The sequence below is a fragment of the Erythrolamprus reginae genome, chromosome 9 (assembly GCF_031021105.1).
Source record: "Erythrolamprus reginae isolate rEryReg1 chromosome 9, rEryReg1.hap1, whole genome shotgun sequence".
Taxonomy (NCBI): domain Eukaryota; kingdom Metazoa; phylum Chordata; class Lepidosauria; order Squamata; family Dipsadidae; genus Erythrolamprus; species Erythrolamprus reginae.
Genome location: NC_091958.1, coordinates 22747731 through 22764881, shown reverse-complemented (window position 1 = coordinate 22764881; position 17151 = coordinate 22747731). Strand labels below are relative to the sequence as shown.

Here is a 17151-nt window from a genome sequence, read left to right as displayed (position 1 = left end):
CATTGGATCATATATTATTTGTTTATATGGGCAGGTTTCTGGTATGGTTTTAGGTTTCTACAGACCGCTCTGCCTTACCAGATGTTAGGTTTGTTCATCCCAGCCAGTGGCTTAATTTTGGGGGAACAGCAAAGCTGCTGCAGTAAATGTAATGGAGTTGTATATCCCACCATTTTATAGTATTTGAGTTCTTTCAACCCAAAACCAAACCTCTTCCAAAGTTCCTATAACCATTGTTTGTGTCTTTATCATGCCTGCTATAAACCACTCTATTGACTCATATACTATTAGGATTTGTTTTTTTAAGTATCAGCTCTACTTTTGCTGCTGAACCTCACCAGGAGGTTTGATCCATAGCAGTTTTGCTTTCAGCGCCAGAACACATATGTTAAGAAGTGAAAGAAGTCTATCCTGTATGGGATAAAAAACTTTTTTGAAGCAGCAATGAAAGTTTGGTTTTAAGAAAACCTCTATGTTCATAAAAATCTATGTAAACTAAAGAGCATTTTTAATAATGAGATTAATCCTAAATCTAACATTTTACCAATTAGATGCAAAACTCCATGATTGATTAATTGATTTGATTTGTGTGCCGCCCCTCTCCGAGGACTCGGAGCGGCTCACAACAAGAAACAGTACAAATCCAATACTTAAAACAAATTAAAACCCTTAATATAAAAACAATCATACATCTCATACAGACCATACATAAAGCGGAAATGGCCCAGGGGAATCAATTTCCCCATGCCTGACGACAGGTGGGTTTTGAGGAGTTTGCGAAAGGCAAGGAGGGTGGGGGCAGTCCTAATCTCCGGGGAGAGTTGATTCCAGAGGGTCGGGGCCACCACAGAGAAGGCTCTTCCCCTAGGTCCCGCCAGACGACATTGCTTCATTGACGGGACCCAGAGAAGGCCAACTCTGTGGGACCTAACCGGTCTCTGGGATTCGTATATCATAAATGTAACAATGCTCCAAAAAATTATACCCTTGATTCCTTTCTAATCTAGCACTAGGTTAAGTCGTCTTCCTATACCACTTGTGATTTACATAGATCATAAATAAAGGAAACAATACATCAGAGATTCACTTTATTCTTGGTCAAACATTGTATGAGGAGAACCACGCTCATTTGTTGTAGGGGAAAATCTGGAGGCTGGTAACTCCTTTCCCTGCTACCATAATTTATTAAAACAGGAGCCACGGTTCATTTCAAGCTAGGCATCTGATTGTTGTTGTTGTTGTTGTTGTTGAATCTTACTTTCCAATCATTATTCTTGGCCTGTGGCCCCCTTGAGGGGGGCTGCAATATCATCGTAGGATCCATAAAGGCTTGAAGAAATATTATGATTTAAATCTTGAATGAAGATTTGGCCACAAAAGGCATTTTAAAGGAGATTCGTGGTAAAGTAAAGATTGAGAACCACTGACTTAGCATACATACGTATATACATACATACATACATATACACACACACACACACACACACTATATTTCAACTTCCTTTTTCTAAATGCAGCTATTTTACACCTGCCCAAGCAAGTTACAAATTCTTTTTCCTCGACTTACAGCCATTTGCTTACGAACTATTCAAAGTTACAACAGTACTGAAAAAGTACATCAGGTTATTGCACTTATCACTGCCACAGTATCTGTCTGGTCACCTAACTGTCATTTGCCACTTCTCAGCTGGCTTCTGACAAGAGCAGTCAATGGGGAAGCCAGCAAGAGGTCATAGTCCCATGATGTCTCACTTAACAACTGTGGGGGGAAAGGTCATAGAATCAAGTGGGGTCATGCGATGCCTTGCTCAAGGATTTCATCCCTTAATAAGTAATTTTATAGTTCCTATTATGGTCTTAGGGACGCAGGGGCTAAGACGCTGAGCTTGTCGATTGAAAGGTCGGCAGTTCAGTGGTTCGAATCCCTAGCGTTGCATAATGGAGTGAGCTCCTGTCCCAGCTTCTGCCAACCTAGCAGGTCGAAAGCACATAAAAATGCAAGTAGAAAAATAGGGACCTCCTTTGGTGGGAAGGTTACAGCGTTCCGTGTACCTTTGACATTAAGTCATGCCAGCCACATGACCATGGAGATGACTTCAGACAGCACTGGCCCTTCGGCTTTGAAATGGAGATGAGCACCGCCCCCTAGAGTCAGGAACAACTACCATATATGTGTGAGGGGAACCTTATTATGGTCTTACTTGAGGGGCTGTCACAGAGAAGAAGGGATCGATCTGTCCTCCAAAGCACCTGAGGGCAGGGCAAGAAGTAACCAGTGGAAACTCATTAAAGAAAAGATCCATCCTGAAATGAAGAAATTTCCTGATAATGACGGCAATTAATCAATGGAACAGCTGGCGGGCGATGCTCTAAGCCAGTGATGGCAAAGCTTTTTTTCCTCGGGTGCCAAAAGTACATGTGTATGCTCCCACACCCATGATTCAATGCCCCCCACATACCTTTCCCCCTGTGCATGCATGACCCCTCTGCTGCCTCCCCATGTATGCGCACACAACCCTCCCCAACTCCCCCATTTCCTGACTTCAGGTGGGCCTAGTAGGCCTGCTTTCACCTCCTGGCTCCAGAAGCCTGGGGAGGGCGAAAGTGGCCTCCCCCCCCCCCCATCGCAGAGGCCAAAAACGCCCTCCCAGAGCCTCCATGCGAACAAAAGAATTAGCTGGCCATTGTACACATGCGTGCTGGAGCTGAGCTAGGGCAACAGCTCGCATGCCAGCAGATTTGGCTCTGCATGTCACCTATGGCATGTGTGCCATATTTCGCCATCATGGCCCTAAGCCCTCCAGAAGTTGTTGGTTTTTAATCACTGGAGGTTTTAAAGAAGAGATTGGACATCCATTTTTCTGAGAGGGTATAGGATTTCTTGCGGTGGACTAGAAGACTTCAAGGTCCCTTCCAACCCCATTCTTAATTCTATGGTCATAAAATTAAGGACTGCCTGTACTTTGATTTTCACAACGTTGACCCAGTTACAGATTGTTGAGGGAGGAGGGAAACACTGCAAGTGACTGGACTTGTGTAACATACAACACAATTTACAAGCTATACCGGCTGGATTCACTTAGCATGATAAGCCAAAAAATAAACATTATGTCTTGGACAAAAAAGTCACATTATGTCTTGGACTGCCATGTGAATTGGACCAATATCTCAGCTGGACCAGACCACAGCAAGCATTGCCGAGCAAGCAGAGTAACTGTTTAGCAACAGGGACCGCCTTCTGCTGCACGAATCCCAGCGACCAGTTAGGTCCCACAGAGTGGGTCTTCTCCAGGTCCCGTCAACTAAACAATGCCGCTTGGCGGGACCTAGGGGAAGAGCCTTCTCTGTGGCGGCCCCGGCCCTCTGGAACCAACCCCCCCCAGAGATTAGAATTGCCGCCACCCTCCTTGCCTTTCATAAGCTACTTAAAACCCACCTCTGCCACCAGGCATGGGGGAATTGAGATACTCTGTCCCCCTAGGCCTTTACAATTTTATGCATGGAATGTCTGTATGTATGTTTGGTTTTGTCTGTATGTATGTTTGGTTTTTATAATAATGGTTTTTTAATTGTTTTTAGTATTGGATTATTATTGTATGCTGTCTTGTTATTGCTGTTAGCCGCCCCGAATCTCCGGAGAGGGGCGGCATACAAATCCAATAAATAATAATAATAATAATAATAATAATAATAATAATAACAACAACAACAACAACTGAGAAATGGAATGTTTTTAATGTGATGTGTTCCAATTTGCAAAGATAGACGAGACAAACGGTTCTTTTCCCATCACAGTAAAAGTAATCAGTAAAGCATTCTTACATCTGTAGTGCAATACAATAACAACAGGTTCCCACTGGCTTCTAAACTAAGGATTCCAATAATACACAATTATAAACTTTTGACACCCAAACAAAACCATATCTGGACACAAACATGAACCAACACTGCAGTGTTCAGCTTTGAACAGAAAAATACATCTTGACCTCTTCAATGTTTTAGAGGTAATACTATAATAAATAGCCGCAGTTCTAAATCTGGCCAAAATGAAGTGTCTGTGTTATGTATGAAAGCAAATTCTCCTGTCTATCTCCTATACATGGAACTTGCAACAAAATGTGGTAAACTGCATTTGAGGCTCAGTTTTAACTTCAGTGTTCCCAGATGGCATTCCTTTACTCGTGGCCAATCCACAGTTTAAATGCTGGGAAAAAAGTATGTCTCCTTTCCAAGCTTGTATCAGAGGTGGGTTTCAGCAGGTTCTGACCAGTTCTGGAGAACTGGTGGTAGAAATTTTGAGTAGTTCGGAGAACCGGGAAATACCACCGTATTATAATGTTCTTTTCCTGTTTAAAATAGCTTGGAATTTGCAACGTTCCTGAATCTACAATACTCATTACATTTTTCGTTCTTCAGGGTTGCAATCAAAAATATTCAGACCAAGACGGGTGGTGGCTGAAATAGATTTCAGACAGTCAGCAAAAAAATACAAAGTGCCACAGTCCATCCTTTTCACAACTGCAATATAAATTAACACATACCAAGAAAAAGGGCAAAATCCATTTTTTCCAAGCAGCATAAATTTTGCAACCTTGCATGATTTTAATGCACAGAGGGTTAAACTTTCCGAAAAGTAGTGCCACACGCAAAGCAACCATCACCCCCAAAAATATTGAAATGTTTTCTGAGAGCTGAAGGGCTAGGGCTTGGTAGCAGCCACATTAAGAGGGCTTGCTGTGCTGGGGGATGGAGAGGGGGTTGTCTCCTTTTCACTGCCTTTTTCAGTAGTAAGCAGCAGGTAAAAATTAGTACCTTCTGGAGAATTTGGAACTTTCCCTTCGGGGGATATGAGAAGTAGTTCATTGTCCTTTCAAAGTCACAAATGGACTAGGGATGAAAAAGTCAAGTGGTGACAACATAGAATGAGTAGCATAACCATGGGTAATATTACCATGGCCAGCATGAGAGATGGGTAGTTGGATGGGTAATATAACCATGGTAATCATAAGAGACGGGTAATATAATCATAGTGGACATGTTGGATGGGTAATATAACCATGGTAACATGAAAGATGGGTAATATAATCATAGTGAGCACAAGAGATGTGGGGGAGACATTCACATGCTGCAGGCCTGTTTTGCCCCCGGTGGAATCTGCTGATGAAGGCTCCTCTGACCAAGAAGACATGAGTGACAAGGAGGAGGAGAGTGTGGCAGACAGCTCAGAAGGAGATCAATTATCTAGCTCCTCCTTGGATTCAGAACAAGAGTTAATGATACAGCCACGCATGCGGAGAGCGATGCATAGGCAACAACAACTGAGAGATTATTATCAAAGAAAATGAGGCCACCTGTGTTTGGGTGGGGCTGTGGTAATTAGTGAGGCTGCTATAAAGAGCAGCCTGTGGGTTTGGCCATTGTGGAGGATTATCTGATCGTTGTGTTTCGTGACTGCTTTACTGACTTTGACTTTTTGTGTGCTGATTTTTCCCCGCTTTGAAACTAAACCAGAGCAAAGTGTGTTTCACTTTGTGAAAGAAGAAGGACTGTGAATGACCTCACAGCTGCAAGCTAAGTATCACAGAACTGATAAGGGACTTGTACAAATTACCAGTTTGTTTGGAGACAAGTGCTTTTTGCTATACCAAAAGAGGGCTTAGTTTAAGCGAATTTTCATTATAAAGAACATTGTTTTGAATTTTCAAACGTGTGTGTGTCTGAAATTTGTACCTGTGAATTTTTGGGAGGAGTCTACCAGAGAGCCCGACAGAACAGTAAGCATGAAAGATTGGTAATATCACCATGGTAAGCATGAGAGAGGGGTAATATAATCATAGTGAACCTGTTGGATGGGTAACATAACATTGGTGAGCATGAAAGATGGGTAACTTAATAATGATGAATCTGACTCATGAATAATATTACCATGGTAAATATGATGGATGAGTACTATCATCCTGAGGAACATGATGAAAGAGTTGCTCAGGGCAGCTTTCCCAAGAAAAACCCATTTCTGAGCACTTTTGCACCGCCACTCATTGGCTTTGGGTCCCGTACTACTTTGAGCTCCGGCTTCCCTTTCACACGTTGGTCGTGGAGTGAGTGGTGGAAAAGTTCTCCATGCGAACTCTCACCAGCTTGTCCGCAGGGGCCGGCTGAAGGAGGAACTTGCAAGTGAAGACTTGGCGGCAGGCGTTGCGGAAGTTCTCCGAGAGGAAAGCGTAGATGATGGGGTTGATGCAGGAGTTCCCGTAGGCCAAGCAGTGGGAGATGATGCGGAAGGTGAACGAGATGTTGTTCAGGGGGAACTGCCCAAATTCAGCCCACATTGTGATGATGTGGTGTGGGAGCCAGGAGATCAGGAAGACGGCAACAACCAGCAGGACAGTCTGGGCCGTCTGCAAGAAAGAAAAGAAAAAGATACTGAAGTTTTGGAGAGACAAATAGTGTAAACTGCAGCTTGAGCATCGCCATATTTTTTTTTTACAAAGATGCCATATGCCAAGCTTTGTTTAAAGTGAAAATGGTTGCAAGCAGCCGGGGGGGGGGGCTTATTTCTGATTGTAAAAAACCAATAAGCATCATTTCTTTCCGTTCATTTATATTTTTCTTATGTTCAGAAATGTTCAAACTTCCAATCCCACACTTTAGTAAAATTGAACACATTTTGCAAGCTAAACTATAAATTGAAAAAAAGTTCACAAATAAAGGGGGGGTCTCCCTTTTATGATCAAAATAAACCAATATGCATAATTTTTTTCAGTTCAATTTTCATATCATTGTGTGCAGAAATGTTCAGACTACTTTCCAAGTGAAAAAAGTTTTCAAATTGACCACCCATAAGCTCTTCAAATGAAGAATTTTCGGTCCAGGTCAGGGTGACCCTGGAACAGAACTCTAGGGACTATTTTTTTTCAGCAAGAAAGAAGCCCCCCATCCCCCAAAAATTCTCATAGAGAGAACTCCTGAAATGATGCAAAGCCATGAAATTTCAAGTTTCAGATATGCAGGGAAATTTTTTTTACAGGGTCTCAAACTTTGATTTCGGGTCTCACAGACCCGAACAGAACAACAGGGTTAACTACCATGTTTTTGGGGAGTATAAGACACACCTTTTTCCTCCCTAAAAGAGGCTGATAATTTGGGTTTGTCTTATACTCTGAGTCTAGCTTTTTTTTCCCCCAGACCTAATTAGCTGCTAATGGTCTTCTCAGCTCTTACCTTACATGCTCTTTCATTGTTTCTCTCTGTGAAGAATGTTTTCCAAACCCTAAGACTTTTCAGGGTTTTTTTCATTGCTCTAACTTGTTCCGAAAAAGTTTCTTTGCAGCCCTAACCAAGGGCTAACAATGTCCCCAGCTCTTACCAGCTTGCAAGCTCTTTCATTGTTACTCTCTGCAAAGAATGTTTTCCAAACACTGTCTTTCTAGAGGTTTTTTAAATTTTCATTGCTTTACTTGTTCTGAATGTTTCTTTCCAGTCCTAACCAGGTGCTAACAATGCTCCCAGCTCTTACAGACTTGCAAGCTCTTTCATTGTTACTCTCTGCAAAGAATGTTTTCCAAACCCTGTCTTTCTAGGGGGTTTTAAAATTTTCATTGCTTTACTTGTTCTGAATGTTTCTTTGCAGCCCTAACCAGGTTCTAACAATGTTCCCAGCTCTTACAGACTTGCAAGCTCTTTCATTGTTACTCTCTGCAAAGAATGTTTTCCAAACCCTGTCTTTCTAGGTTTTTATTTAAATTTTCATAGCTTTACTTGTTCTGAATGTTTCTTTGCAGCCCTAACCAGGTGCTAACAATGTTCCCAGCTCTTACTGGCTTTGCAAGCTCTTTCATTGTTACTCTCTCTGAATAAAGTTTTTTTAAAGCTCTAACCAGGGGATAAAATAATGTGCTGGCTAAGGATACTAGCCAGATGAATACCTAGTAAGCAGATTATTTTTCCTATTTTCCTTCCCCAAAACATATTCCGGTGCTTCTTATACTCCGGAAAATACCGTATATCTCAAGCGATGGGCAAGAGTTGGATTGTCAACATTCAATCTCACAGCAATCAAAAGGGTCATTTTTTTAAAGTGTAGTTCTTAAACTGGGCTCATAACGGATTGACAACAAACATAATTTTATTTTTGCTACAGAGAGTTGAGAGATTAATATTGCAAGGAATCTCATCCGTCAATTGAGCTTGAATATTTTCATTTTGGGGAAAAATACCACTGTTTTCTTGTTTAATTGTTCTTCTGCTGTTTGAATTGTATTCCTGGCAGTGCTTATAGTCCTGACATGAGGCCATCAAGAAATCTCAGTCGCTCTGTCATTCTCCCTCCCTCTTTTCTCTCTCACACAGACAGAGAAAGAGAAAGATAATTTAAGTGTTGTGCTGTAGTTATGGTGTTGGAATTGAATTGGGGAGAGTTCAGCTTTACTGTAATTTCCCCCCCAATCAAAGAATTTCACTGGGTGATATTGGATCAATCATGACTCCCTAGCAAATCAACCTGCTTTTATTACACTGCAAGGAAAAATAGGACAGGACTTTGGCTACTACTGGCTTGAAGCCCTGATTGATTGAGAGGTAGCATAAGAAAATCTTTAAAAGTTATGGAACAGGCACTTCCTAAAATTGGGTTTATACAACATGCTTAAGCAGATTGATTTCACATCTAGCAGACAGGTTCTCTCAGTGTGATCATCTCAATTAGTGATAACTTGAGTCACTTTTTTTACACTTCTGTCTGTGAATCCAATCTTCTCAGTTTACTGTTTAATGCAATGTCTCTCACCTTCCCCAGCAACTTTAAGATGTGTGGACAGCATGCTCATTGGGGAATTCTAGGAACTTAAATCCACATATCTTAATGTTGCCGACTATCACAAACACACTGGTTTCCCCAAATGGGCCCATTTATTAAACAGTAGTCTAAAGTTCTAAGGATCTTGGAAAGTTCCCATTCTTTTCCCAACTATATTTGATGACTTTCTGCTGACCTCTACAACCTCAAACTCCTACAGTAGTTCTCAACCTTTCTAATGCCGCGACCCCTTAATACAGTTCCTTGTGTTGTGACCCCCAACCATAAGTCCAGTGTCAATTCTCCCAACAGAGCTTTAAGCTGATTGGCAGGACGGTTAGAGGGACACCCCTACTGCAAACGCCTGATTGGTCGGGTTGTAAAAATATGTTCCAAGATGCCAGAATAGAAGCTTTAGTTCCTAACACCATGGGAAATGTGTCTTTTCCAATGGTCTAAGGCAGTGTTTCCCAACCTTGGTAACTTGAAGATATTTGGACTTCAACTCCCAGAATTCCCCAGCCAGCATTTGCTGGCTGGGGAATTCTGGGAGTTGAAGTCCAGATATCTTCAAGTTGCCAAGGTTGGGAAACACTGGTCTAAGGCGACCGCTGTGAAACACTCGTTCGACCCCCAAAGGGGTCCCAACCCCCAGGTTGAGAACCATTCCTGAATGGCTTTTGTAGTGTCTGAGGAACCATGTAGGGCTTACATGATTCCTCAGACACTACAAAAACCATTCAGGAATCTTTCCCTGGACTGAGGATTCAAGTACCCAAATAGTTACATCCTCATTCTAAGACAGGACAAACCCCCTCCCCAACACACAACCTTGAAGGCTTTTTCTGAACTGAGGATCTTGCTATAATGCGAAGTTTGACAATATGACTCCTTGTTGGCACTGGTGGACATCTGCGGTTAGTAGGGGGTTTTTTTTTTAGGATTTGGAGACTGTGTAGACTCGAACCAAGGTGAAATGTCCAAAATATTTTATTGAATAAATATTAAGAGAGATACCGATGGAAAAAAGACAGAGCAACCCACATCTCTTCAACTTGCCACGAGCTCCAAAGAAATGGTAGTGAATGAAACACCCTGAGTTGTCTGCCTGTTGTCCAGCATCTTTTCTTCCTGGAATTTTAGCACTATCAATACATCCAGATGGAACTATGTTCACACAACACTGTGCAAAGTTAGTTGAACCCACTCCCTACTATTTAAGTAACTATTTATTATTTGTTTGTTTGTTTTGTCAAGTACATCGCCCCCGGGCCTATACAGTTTATGCATGGTTATGTTTGTATGTATGTTTTTCCTTTTTAATAAGGGTTTTTTTGTGACTTTTAAATTATGAGATTTGTTGTATATTGTTTTATTTTTGTTGTGAGCCGCCCCGAATCTATGGAGAGGGGCGGCATACAGATCTAATAAATAAATAAATGTATTGGTGGTATACAAAGATATAACAATGTCTATATACATGATACTACTAAAAGAGAAACATTAGGACAGGGAGCAGAACGCTGGTGCACTTATGCACGCCCCTTACTCATCTCTTAGGAATCAGGAGAGGTCAACTGTGGATAGTCTAAGGGTAAAGTTTTGGGGGTTAGGTGATGATACTACAGAGTCTGGTAGTGAGTTCCATTCATCAACTACTCGGTTACTAAAGTTGTATTTCCTGCAGTCGGGTTTAAAGCAGTCTACTTTAAGTTTGTATCTATTGTGTGCTCGAGTGTTGTTGTGGTTTCAAAACGCATTTGAGGACAATACTTAAGATTATAGCAATGTACGCAGGTGGGTCCATCGTCTGAATGATGAAAAGGTGCGAACTGTGAGTGTAGTCAATAAACCAGGTTCTGTCTGTCTGTCTGTCGGTGATGAGGAAGTGAAAACTGAAGAAGTGGTTCAAAGAACCGTCAACAAAATTTTACGGGGCAGGGATGCATGCTCTCATTCAAAGGTGGAACATTGCTATTGAGAAAAACGGTGACTATGTTGAGAAGTGTTCGGAAACTTCAGATCGTGCAGAATGCAGCTGCGAGAGCAATCATGGGCTTCCTAAGGTATGCCCATGTCACACCAACACTCTGCAGTCTGCATTGGTTGCTGATCAATTTCCGGTCACAATTCAAAGTGTTGGTTTTGACCTATAAAGCCCTTCATGGCATCGGACCAGAATATCTCCGGGACCACCTTCTGCCGCACGAATCCCAGCGACCAATTAGATCCCACAGAGTTGGCCTTCTCCAGGTCCCGTCGACTAAACAATGTTGTCTGGAAGGTCCCAGGGGAAGAGCCTTCTCTGTGGCGGCCCCGACTCTCTGGAACCAGCTCCCTCCAGAGATTAGAACTGCCCCCACCCTCCTTGCCTTTTGTAAACTCCTTAAAACCCATCTCTGCTGTCAGGCATGGGGGAATTGAGGCACACACACACACACACCGGGCCTACACAATTTATGTATGGTATGTTTGTGTGTATGTCTGTTTTAATAATGGTTTTTTTTAAAGTTTTTAAAAATTTATTAGATTTGTTATGAATTGTTTCATTGTATGCTGTGAGCCGCCCCGAGTCTACGGAGAGGGGCGGCATACAAATCTAATAAGTGAGTAAGTAAGTAAGTAAGTAAGTAAGTACGTACGTAAGTAAGTAAGTAAGTAAGTAAGTAAGTAAGTAAGTAAGTAAGTAAGTAAGTAAGTAAGTAAGTAAGTAGGGATGTGATCCACAGAGGGCCAGCTTCATTTTGATGTATGCTACATGTACCTGTGTTGGTAATTATACATTGTCCTAAATAAAACGGCATTACTTTTTGACTCACCCTTGTATGTTAGACGGAAATGTGGCGAGCTCATTTGCGCTTCGCGCACGTACTGCACACATCTACCCCTTGACAAATTTGGAGAGGGGAGAAACTCAACATCCCTGTTCAATAGAAAGCTATTATCTGCACTGTCCTTTTAACACTACTTACTTTCTGGAAGCTCACAATTATGGTCAGGCCTGGATTTGATTCATCACCCAAACTTTACCGCAGAGGTACCCAGACCTACATTAGCACTTCCAGGATTAAAGTGCTATTGAAAAATACTCTAATTACCCAGCTCTTGGTTACGTCCAGAAAGCAAAGTATTTTGTCCTGAATGCATTCAGTGGTGGGGAAGGGAGAAAAACCAGAGCTTCTGAGTCATTTGTTGAATAGCTTTCAATGGTGCTGCCTTGAGATTTGTTTTGGTAACTCTGACTAAATAATTGCCATACAAATGCCAAAATGGAAGGGTGGGAGATGGTGGAGGAAGGCAGTGAAGATCTGCAATTTTTTTTTTACTACCATACTGTAGGCGTGGCTTATTTTGTGGGTGTGGCTTGCTGGCCATGTGACCGGGGGTGGCTTAAAGGTCATGTGATTGACTTAAAGGTGGCCAACTTAACGTCACTCGCGTCAGGGATTAGGGTGCCTCAAAGAGATACAATTTCCCTATCTATTTACTATTTACTATCCCTATCTATTTACTATTCTTGAACATCCAAAATAGACTATTTAATTCTATGTATATATGCCATACAGTATGCATGTTATGTTTGTGTGTATGTTTGGTTTTATAATAAGGGTTTTTAGTTGTTTTAGTATTGGATTGTTACATGCTGTTTTTATCACTGTTGTTAGCCGTGAGCTGTGAGTCTACGGAGAGGGGCGGCATACAAATCCAATTAATAATAATAATAATAATAATAATAATAATAATAATAATAATAATAATAATGTGTACATACATATTACACACAGGCACACAAAAATATACATTATCTACTATATAAATTGTATGTGTATGTACACACACACACAAACACATATGGACAGCTCTTCTAAAATTATACACATTCAGCTTCATTTACTACGATAGGAAAAACACCCAGAGCCCAAAAGGGGAAAAAAAGGGGGGGTGAATTATTTTTTTTCTACCAGTTCTGCATACCTGACTGTGCCCGTAGGAGCCCATCACTGGAGGAAGGGCATATTCTGGCAGAAAAAACTCCAAAGGCATCCAAGTCAGGCCCAACCTTGGGATAGATTGAAGTGTAACCTTGGCCAATAGACAAAACAAACTGATGTTCGTTGTGATTACAGTGTTCCCTCGATTTTCGCGGGAGATGCGTTCCGAGACCGCCCGCAAAAGTTGAATTTCCGCGAAGTAGAGATGCGGAACTAAATACACTATTTTTGGATATGAACGGTATCACAAGCCTTCCCTTAACACTTTAAACCCCTAAATTACAATTTCCCATTCCCTTAGCAACCATTTAGATTATTACTCACCATGTTTGTTAAAGTTTATTTTTAAAAAAGTTATTAAAGGCGGGCAAAAGTTTGGCGATGACATATGACGTCATCGGGCGGGAAAAACCGTGATATAGGGGGAAAAAACCTGCGAAGTATTTTTTAATTAATATTTTTGAAAAACCGTGGTATAGATTTTTCACGAAGTTCGAACCCGCAAAAATCGAGGGAACATTGTACTTCTCAAATTATGACTGTTCATTCAGGCCTCTTGGCTGCTATTTCAACCTGTCCCTAAAATCTTTAAATAAAACTGCCAGCCAGAATATGCAATACTAGACTAAAGGGGGAAACGTTATCTGACATTTGTAAATCCCTTCCTTACTTGAATCGGATCTGGAATTTGTATGTCACAATCCTGCCCCAGCAGATGACAGCATTGTCCAAGCAGGCCATCTGTCTATGTGGAATACGTGCTTGGTCATAAAGCCAACAAGCCCAGATTTCTATCTATTCAGCCTCTGCAAATGATGAATTTAGACCAGAGGTCTTCAAACTTGGCAACTTTAAGACTTGTGGACTTCAACTCCCAGAATTCTTCAGCCAGCATAGAAGTTGAAGTCCACTAGTCTTAAAGTTGTTGAGTTTGGGGACCCTTGATTTAGACCTCGTGAAACAAAGCATGGGTTCCTCCCCTGAAGCTTGATATTTGTGAGGGAGAGAAGATGTAAAAAGGAAAAGAGATTTTGGAGAGAAGCAACTTAGAACTAAGGAGAAATTTTCTGACTGTTAATCAGTGGAACAGTGGAACAGCTGGCCTCCAGAAGTTGTGAATGCTCCAACACTGGAAGTTTTGAAGAAGATGTTGGATAACCATTTGTCTGAAGTAGCGTAGGATTTCCTGCTTAAGCAGGGGGTTGGACTAGAAGACCTCCAAGGACCCTTCCAACTCTATTATTATTATTATTATTATTATTATTATTATTATTATTATTATTATTATTATTATTATTATTCTGCATTCAGTGTAGAAGGGATTGCCACTCTCAGATTGGCCTTTTTAGCCACACTAGATGTTTTTCTAGGAACTCTTTCCAGAGCATACCATAGTCTTTCAAGACTGAAGGTTGCCAATAATAATGATTGAGCCCGGGTGGTGCAGCAGGTAGAGTGCTGTACTGCAGGCCACTGAAGCTGACTGTAGATCTGAAGGTCAGCGGTTCAAATGTCATCACCAGCTCAAGGTTGACTCAGCCTTCCATCCTTCCGAGGTGGGTAAAATGAGGACCCGGATTGTGGGGGCAATATGCTGGCTCTGTTAAAAAGTGCTATTGCTAACATGTTGTAAGCCACCCTGAGTCTAAGGAGAAGGGCGGCATAAAAATCAAATAAATAAATAAATAAATAAATAAATAAATAAATAAATAAATAAATAAATAAATAAATAAATAAATAAATAAATAAATAAATAAATAAATAAATAAATAAATAAATAAAATGATGATAATAATAATAAAAATAATAATAATAATACAGTGGTCCCTCGATCATCGCGAGGGTTCCGTTCCAGGACCCCTTGCGATGATCGGTTTTTCACGAAGTAGCGGTGCGGAAGTAAAAACACCATCTGCGCATGCGCAGATGGTGTTTTTACTTCCACCGCCGCCCGCCCTTCGCCCGCCCACCCCGTTGCTCGCGCCTGGGGTTTCCCCGCGCGCGTGCCGCCCGCCCACCCACGCCGTTGCTGGGGCTGCTTCCCAGCTGGGAAGCGGAGCTGGGGTGTCCCCAAGCGCGCGCGCACCGCCCGCCCGCCCACGCCGTTGCTGGGGCTGCTTCCCAGCTGGGAAGCGGAGCTGGGGTGTCCCCGCGCGTGCCGCCCGCCCGCCCACGCCGTTGCTCACGCCGCCGCTGGGGTCTTACCGGGGCAAGAGGGGGAAGACCCAGGGAAGCCGCCCAGCAGCTTATCTGCCCGGCGGGAAACTCCACCATCTACGCATGCGTGGCCATAGAAAAAAAGGCACGCATGCGCAGATGGTGTTGTTTACTTCCGGGTTGAAAACTCGCGATATAGCGTTTCGCGAAACTCGAGATCGCGAAACTCGAGGGATCACTAATAATAATAATAATAATAATAATAATAATAATAATAATAATAATGGTCAAAATCTCCATCTGTCAATTGCAAAAGGCCACTTTATGGGATCAGCACACATAATTTGCCGCTACATCACACAGTCCTAGGTGCTTGGGATGCGCCCGACTGGTGGTGAAATACGAAATCCAGCATAGTGATCTCGTTTGCTGTGTCGTATTGTTGAAATAATAATAATTAATAATAATAATAATAATGTTATAATAATAATAATAACTATTATTAAGAAAGGATCTCTCTCATTTGCACTATTGTCCCCAACCTGATCTACTCTTTGTATCAGCCCATCCTGCCCAAGTGATCTCAAACAAAGAAGCCTTTACTACTCAACAGATCCATCCCTGTTTCTGCATGAACCAAAATTATCACATTGTTTCCCCCCTCCCCAAAAAATACCTCCCAATCCTAGTCTGTGGGTAAAACAACACTGGGAATGAGTGATTAAATGAGTGTAAAAACCACCAGCCAGGTTTGAAAGCCGTCAATTCAAATAGTAGCTCTGCAAACCCCTGGCCTCGCGCTGTGGCAATTAGAATAAAATATTTCTTGCCAAATTCACCAGCCAACATTATTTCCCGGCCAATTAGCAGAGAGCACTTGTTGTTTTTCTGTTTTACACACAGACACACAATTCTCACTGGCTTCTTAATTTTTAGGCAGCCTGAATGAGAAGGTCTCCAATGGTTTGCCATACGAGATGGCAATGGCTCCTCTCCACTAAGGAAGATAGAAGAAGAGGCAGCAGGTAGCAGCAGCCAGTGTATGGGAGGCGCGTGCTCTTCCTCACCGCCTCAGAGTCTCACTCTCTTTTTTAAAAAAAAGTTTTGGATTTTTTTGGTTCCCCTCACCTCACCTTCTTCTTCAGCAGAGACTCTTCTCCTCCTCTTCTCCCTCCTATTTGTATTTGTATATGTATTTATTAGTTTTGTATGCCGCCCCTCTCCAAAGACTCGGGGCGGCTAACAACAATAAAAAAGACAATGTGAACAAATCTAATATTAAAAATAATCTTTAAAACCCCAATTTAAAGAACCAATCATACCTACAAGCATACCATGTATAAATTCTATAAGCCTGGGGGGAAGGGAAAATTTCAATTCCTCCATGCCTGACGACAGAGGTGGGTTTTAAGGAGCTTGCGAAAGGCAAGGAGGGTGGGGGCAACTCTGATATCTGGGGGGAGCTGGTTCCAGAGGGTCAGGGCTGCCACAGAGAAGGCTCTTCCCCTGGGTCCCGCCAAACAACATTGTTTAGTCGACGGGACCCGGAGAAGGCCAACTCTGTGGGACCTAACCGGTCGCTGGGATTCTGGCGGCAGAAGGCGGTCCCGGAGATATTCTGGTCCGATGCTATGAAAGGCTTTATAACCAACACTTTGAATTGTGACTGGAAATTGATCAGTAACCAATGCAGACTGCAGAGTGTTGGTGTAACATGGGCATACCTTGGGAAGCCCATGACTGCTCTCGCAGCTGCATTCTGCACGATCTGAAGTTTCCGAACACTTTTCAAAGGTAGCCCCATGTAGAGAGCGTTACAGTAGTCGAGCCTCGAGGTGATGAGGGTTCCTCCTCCTCCCACTCAAATTCCGAGCTTTTATTTCTTTCCTAATGGAAAATATTCTAGATTTAGTTTTTACGAATGGGAATTGGGTTTCAGATGTCAAGGTGGGAGAAAATTTAGGTTGCAGTGACCATCTATGTTTGTGGTTTGATGTAAAAACTCATTGTGAGCAATCCTATAATGCAACCAAAGTATTGGATTTCAGAAAAACAAATTTTAATGCAATGGGGGAATATTTAGATAATGAATTAAAGGGGAGGGATAAAATGGCAGGAGCGAGCACCCAGTGGACTGTATTTAAAAAGGCCATCTTAAAAGCCACTGGACTGTATGTAAGACAAATAACTAAAGGTAAAAGGAAGAAG

At 42.1% G+C, this 17151-nt stretch overlaps 1 protein-coding gene across 1 annotated transcript in view; it reads right to left on the bottom strand.

The window, feature by feature from the left end:
- Positions 1–6080: 6080 nt before the first annotated feature.
- Positions 6081–17151, bottom strand: part of LOC139172498 (galanin receptor type 1-like) — a 58200-nt gene continuing 47129 nt past the window's right edge. Inside the window, exon 6 of the mRNA XM_070761646.1 lies at positions 6081–6398. Within this exon, the coding sequence (XP_070617747.1) occupies positions 6081–6398 (318 nt within the window). The remainder of the gene's footprint in view (positions 6399–17151) is intronic.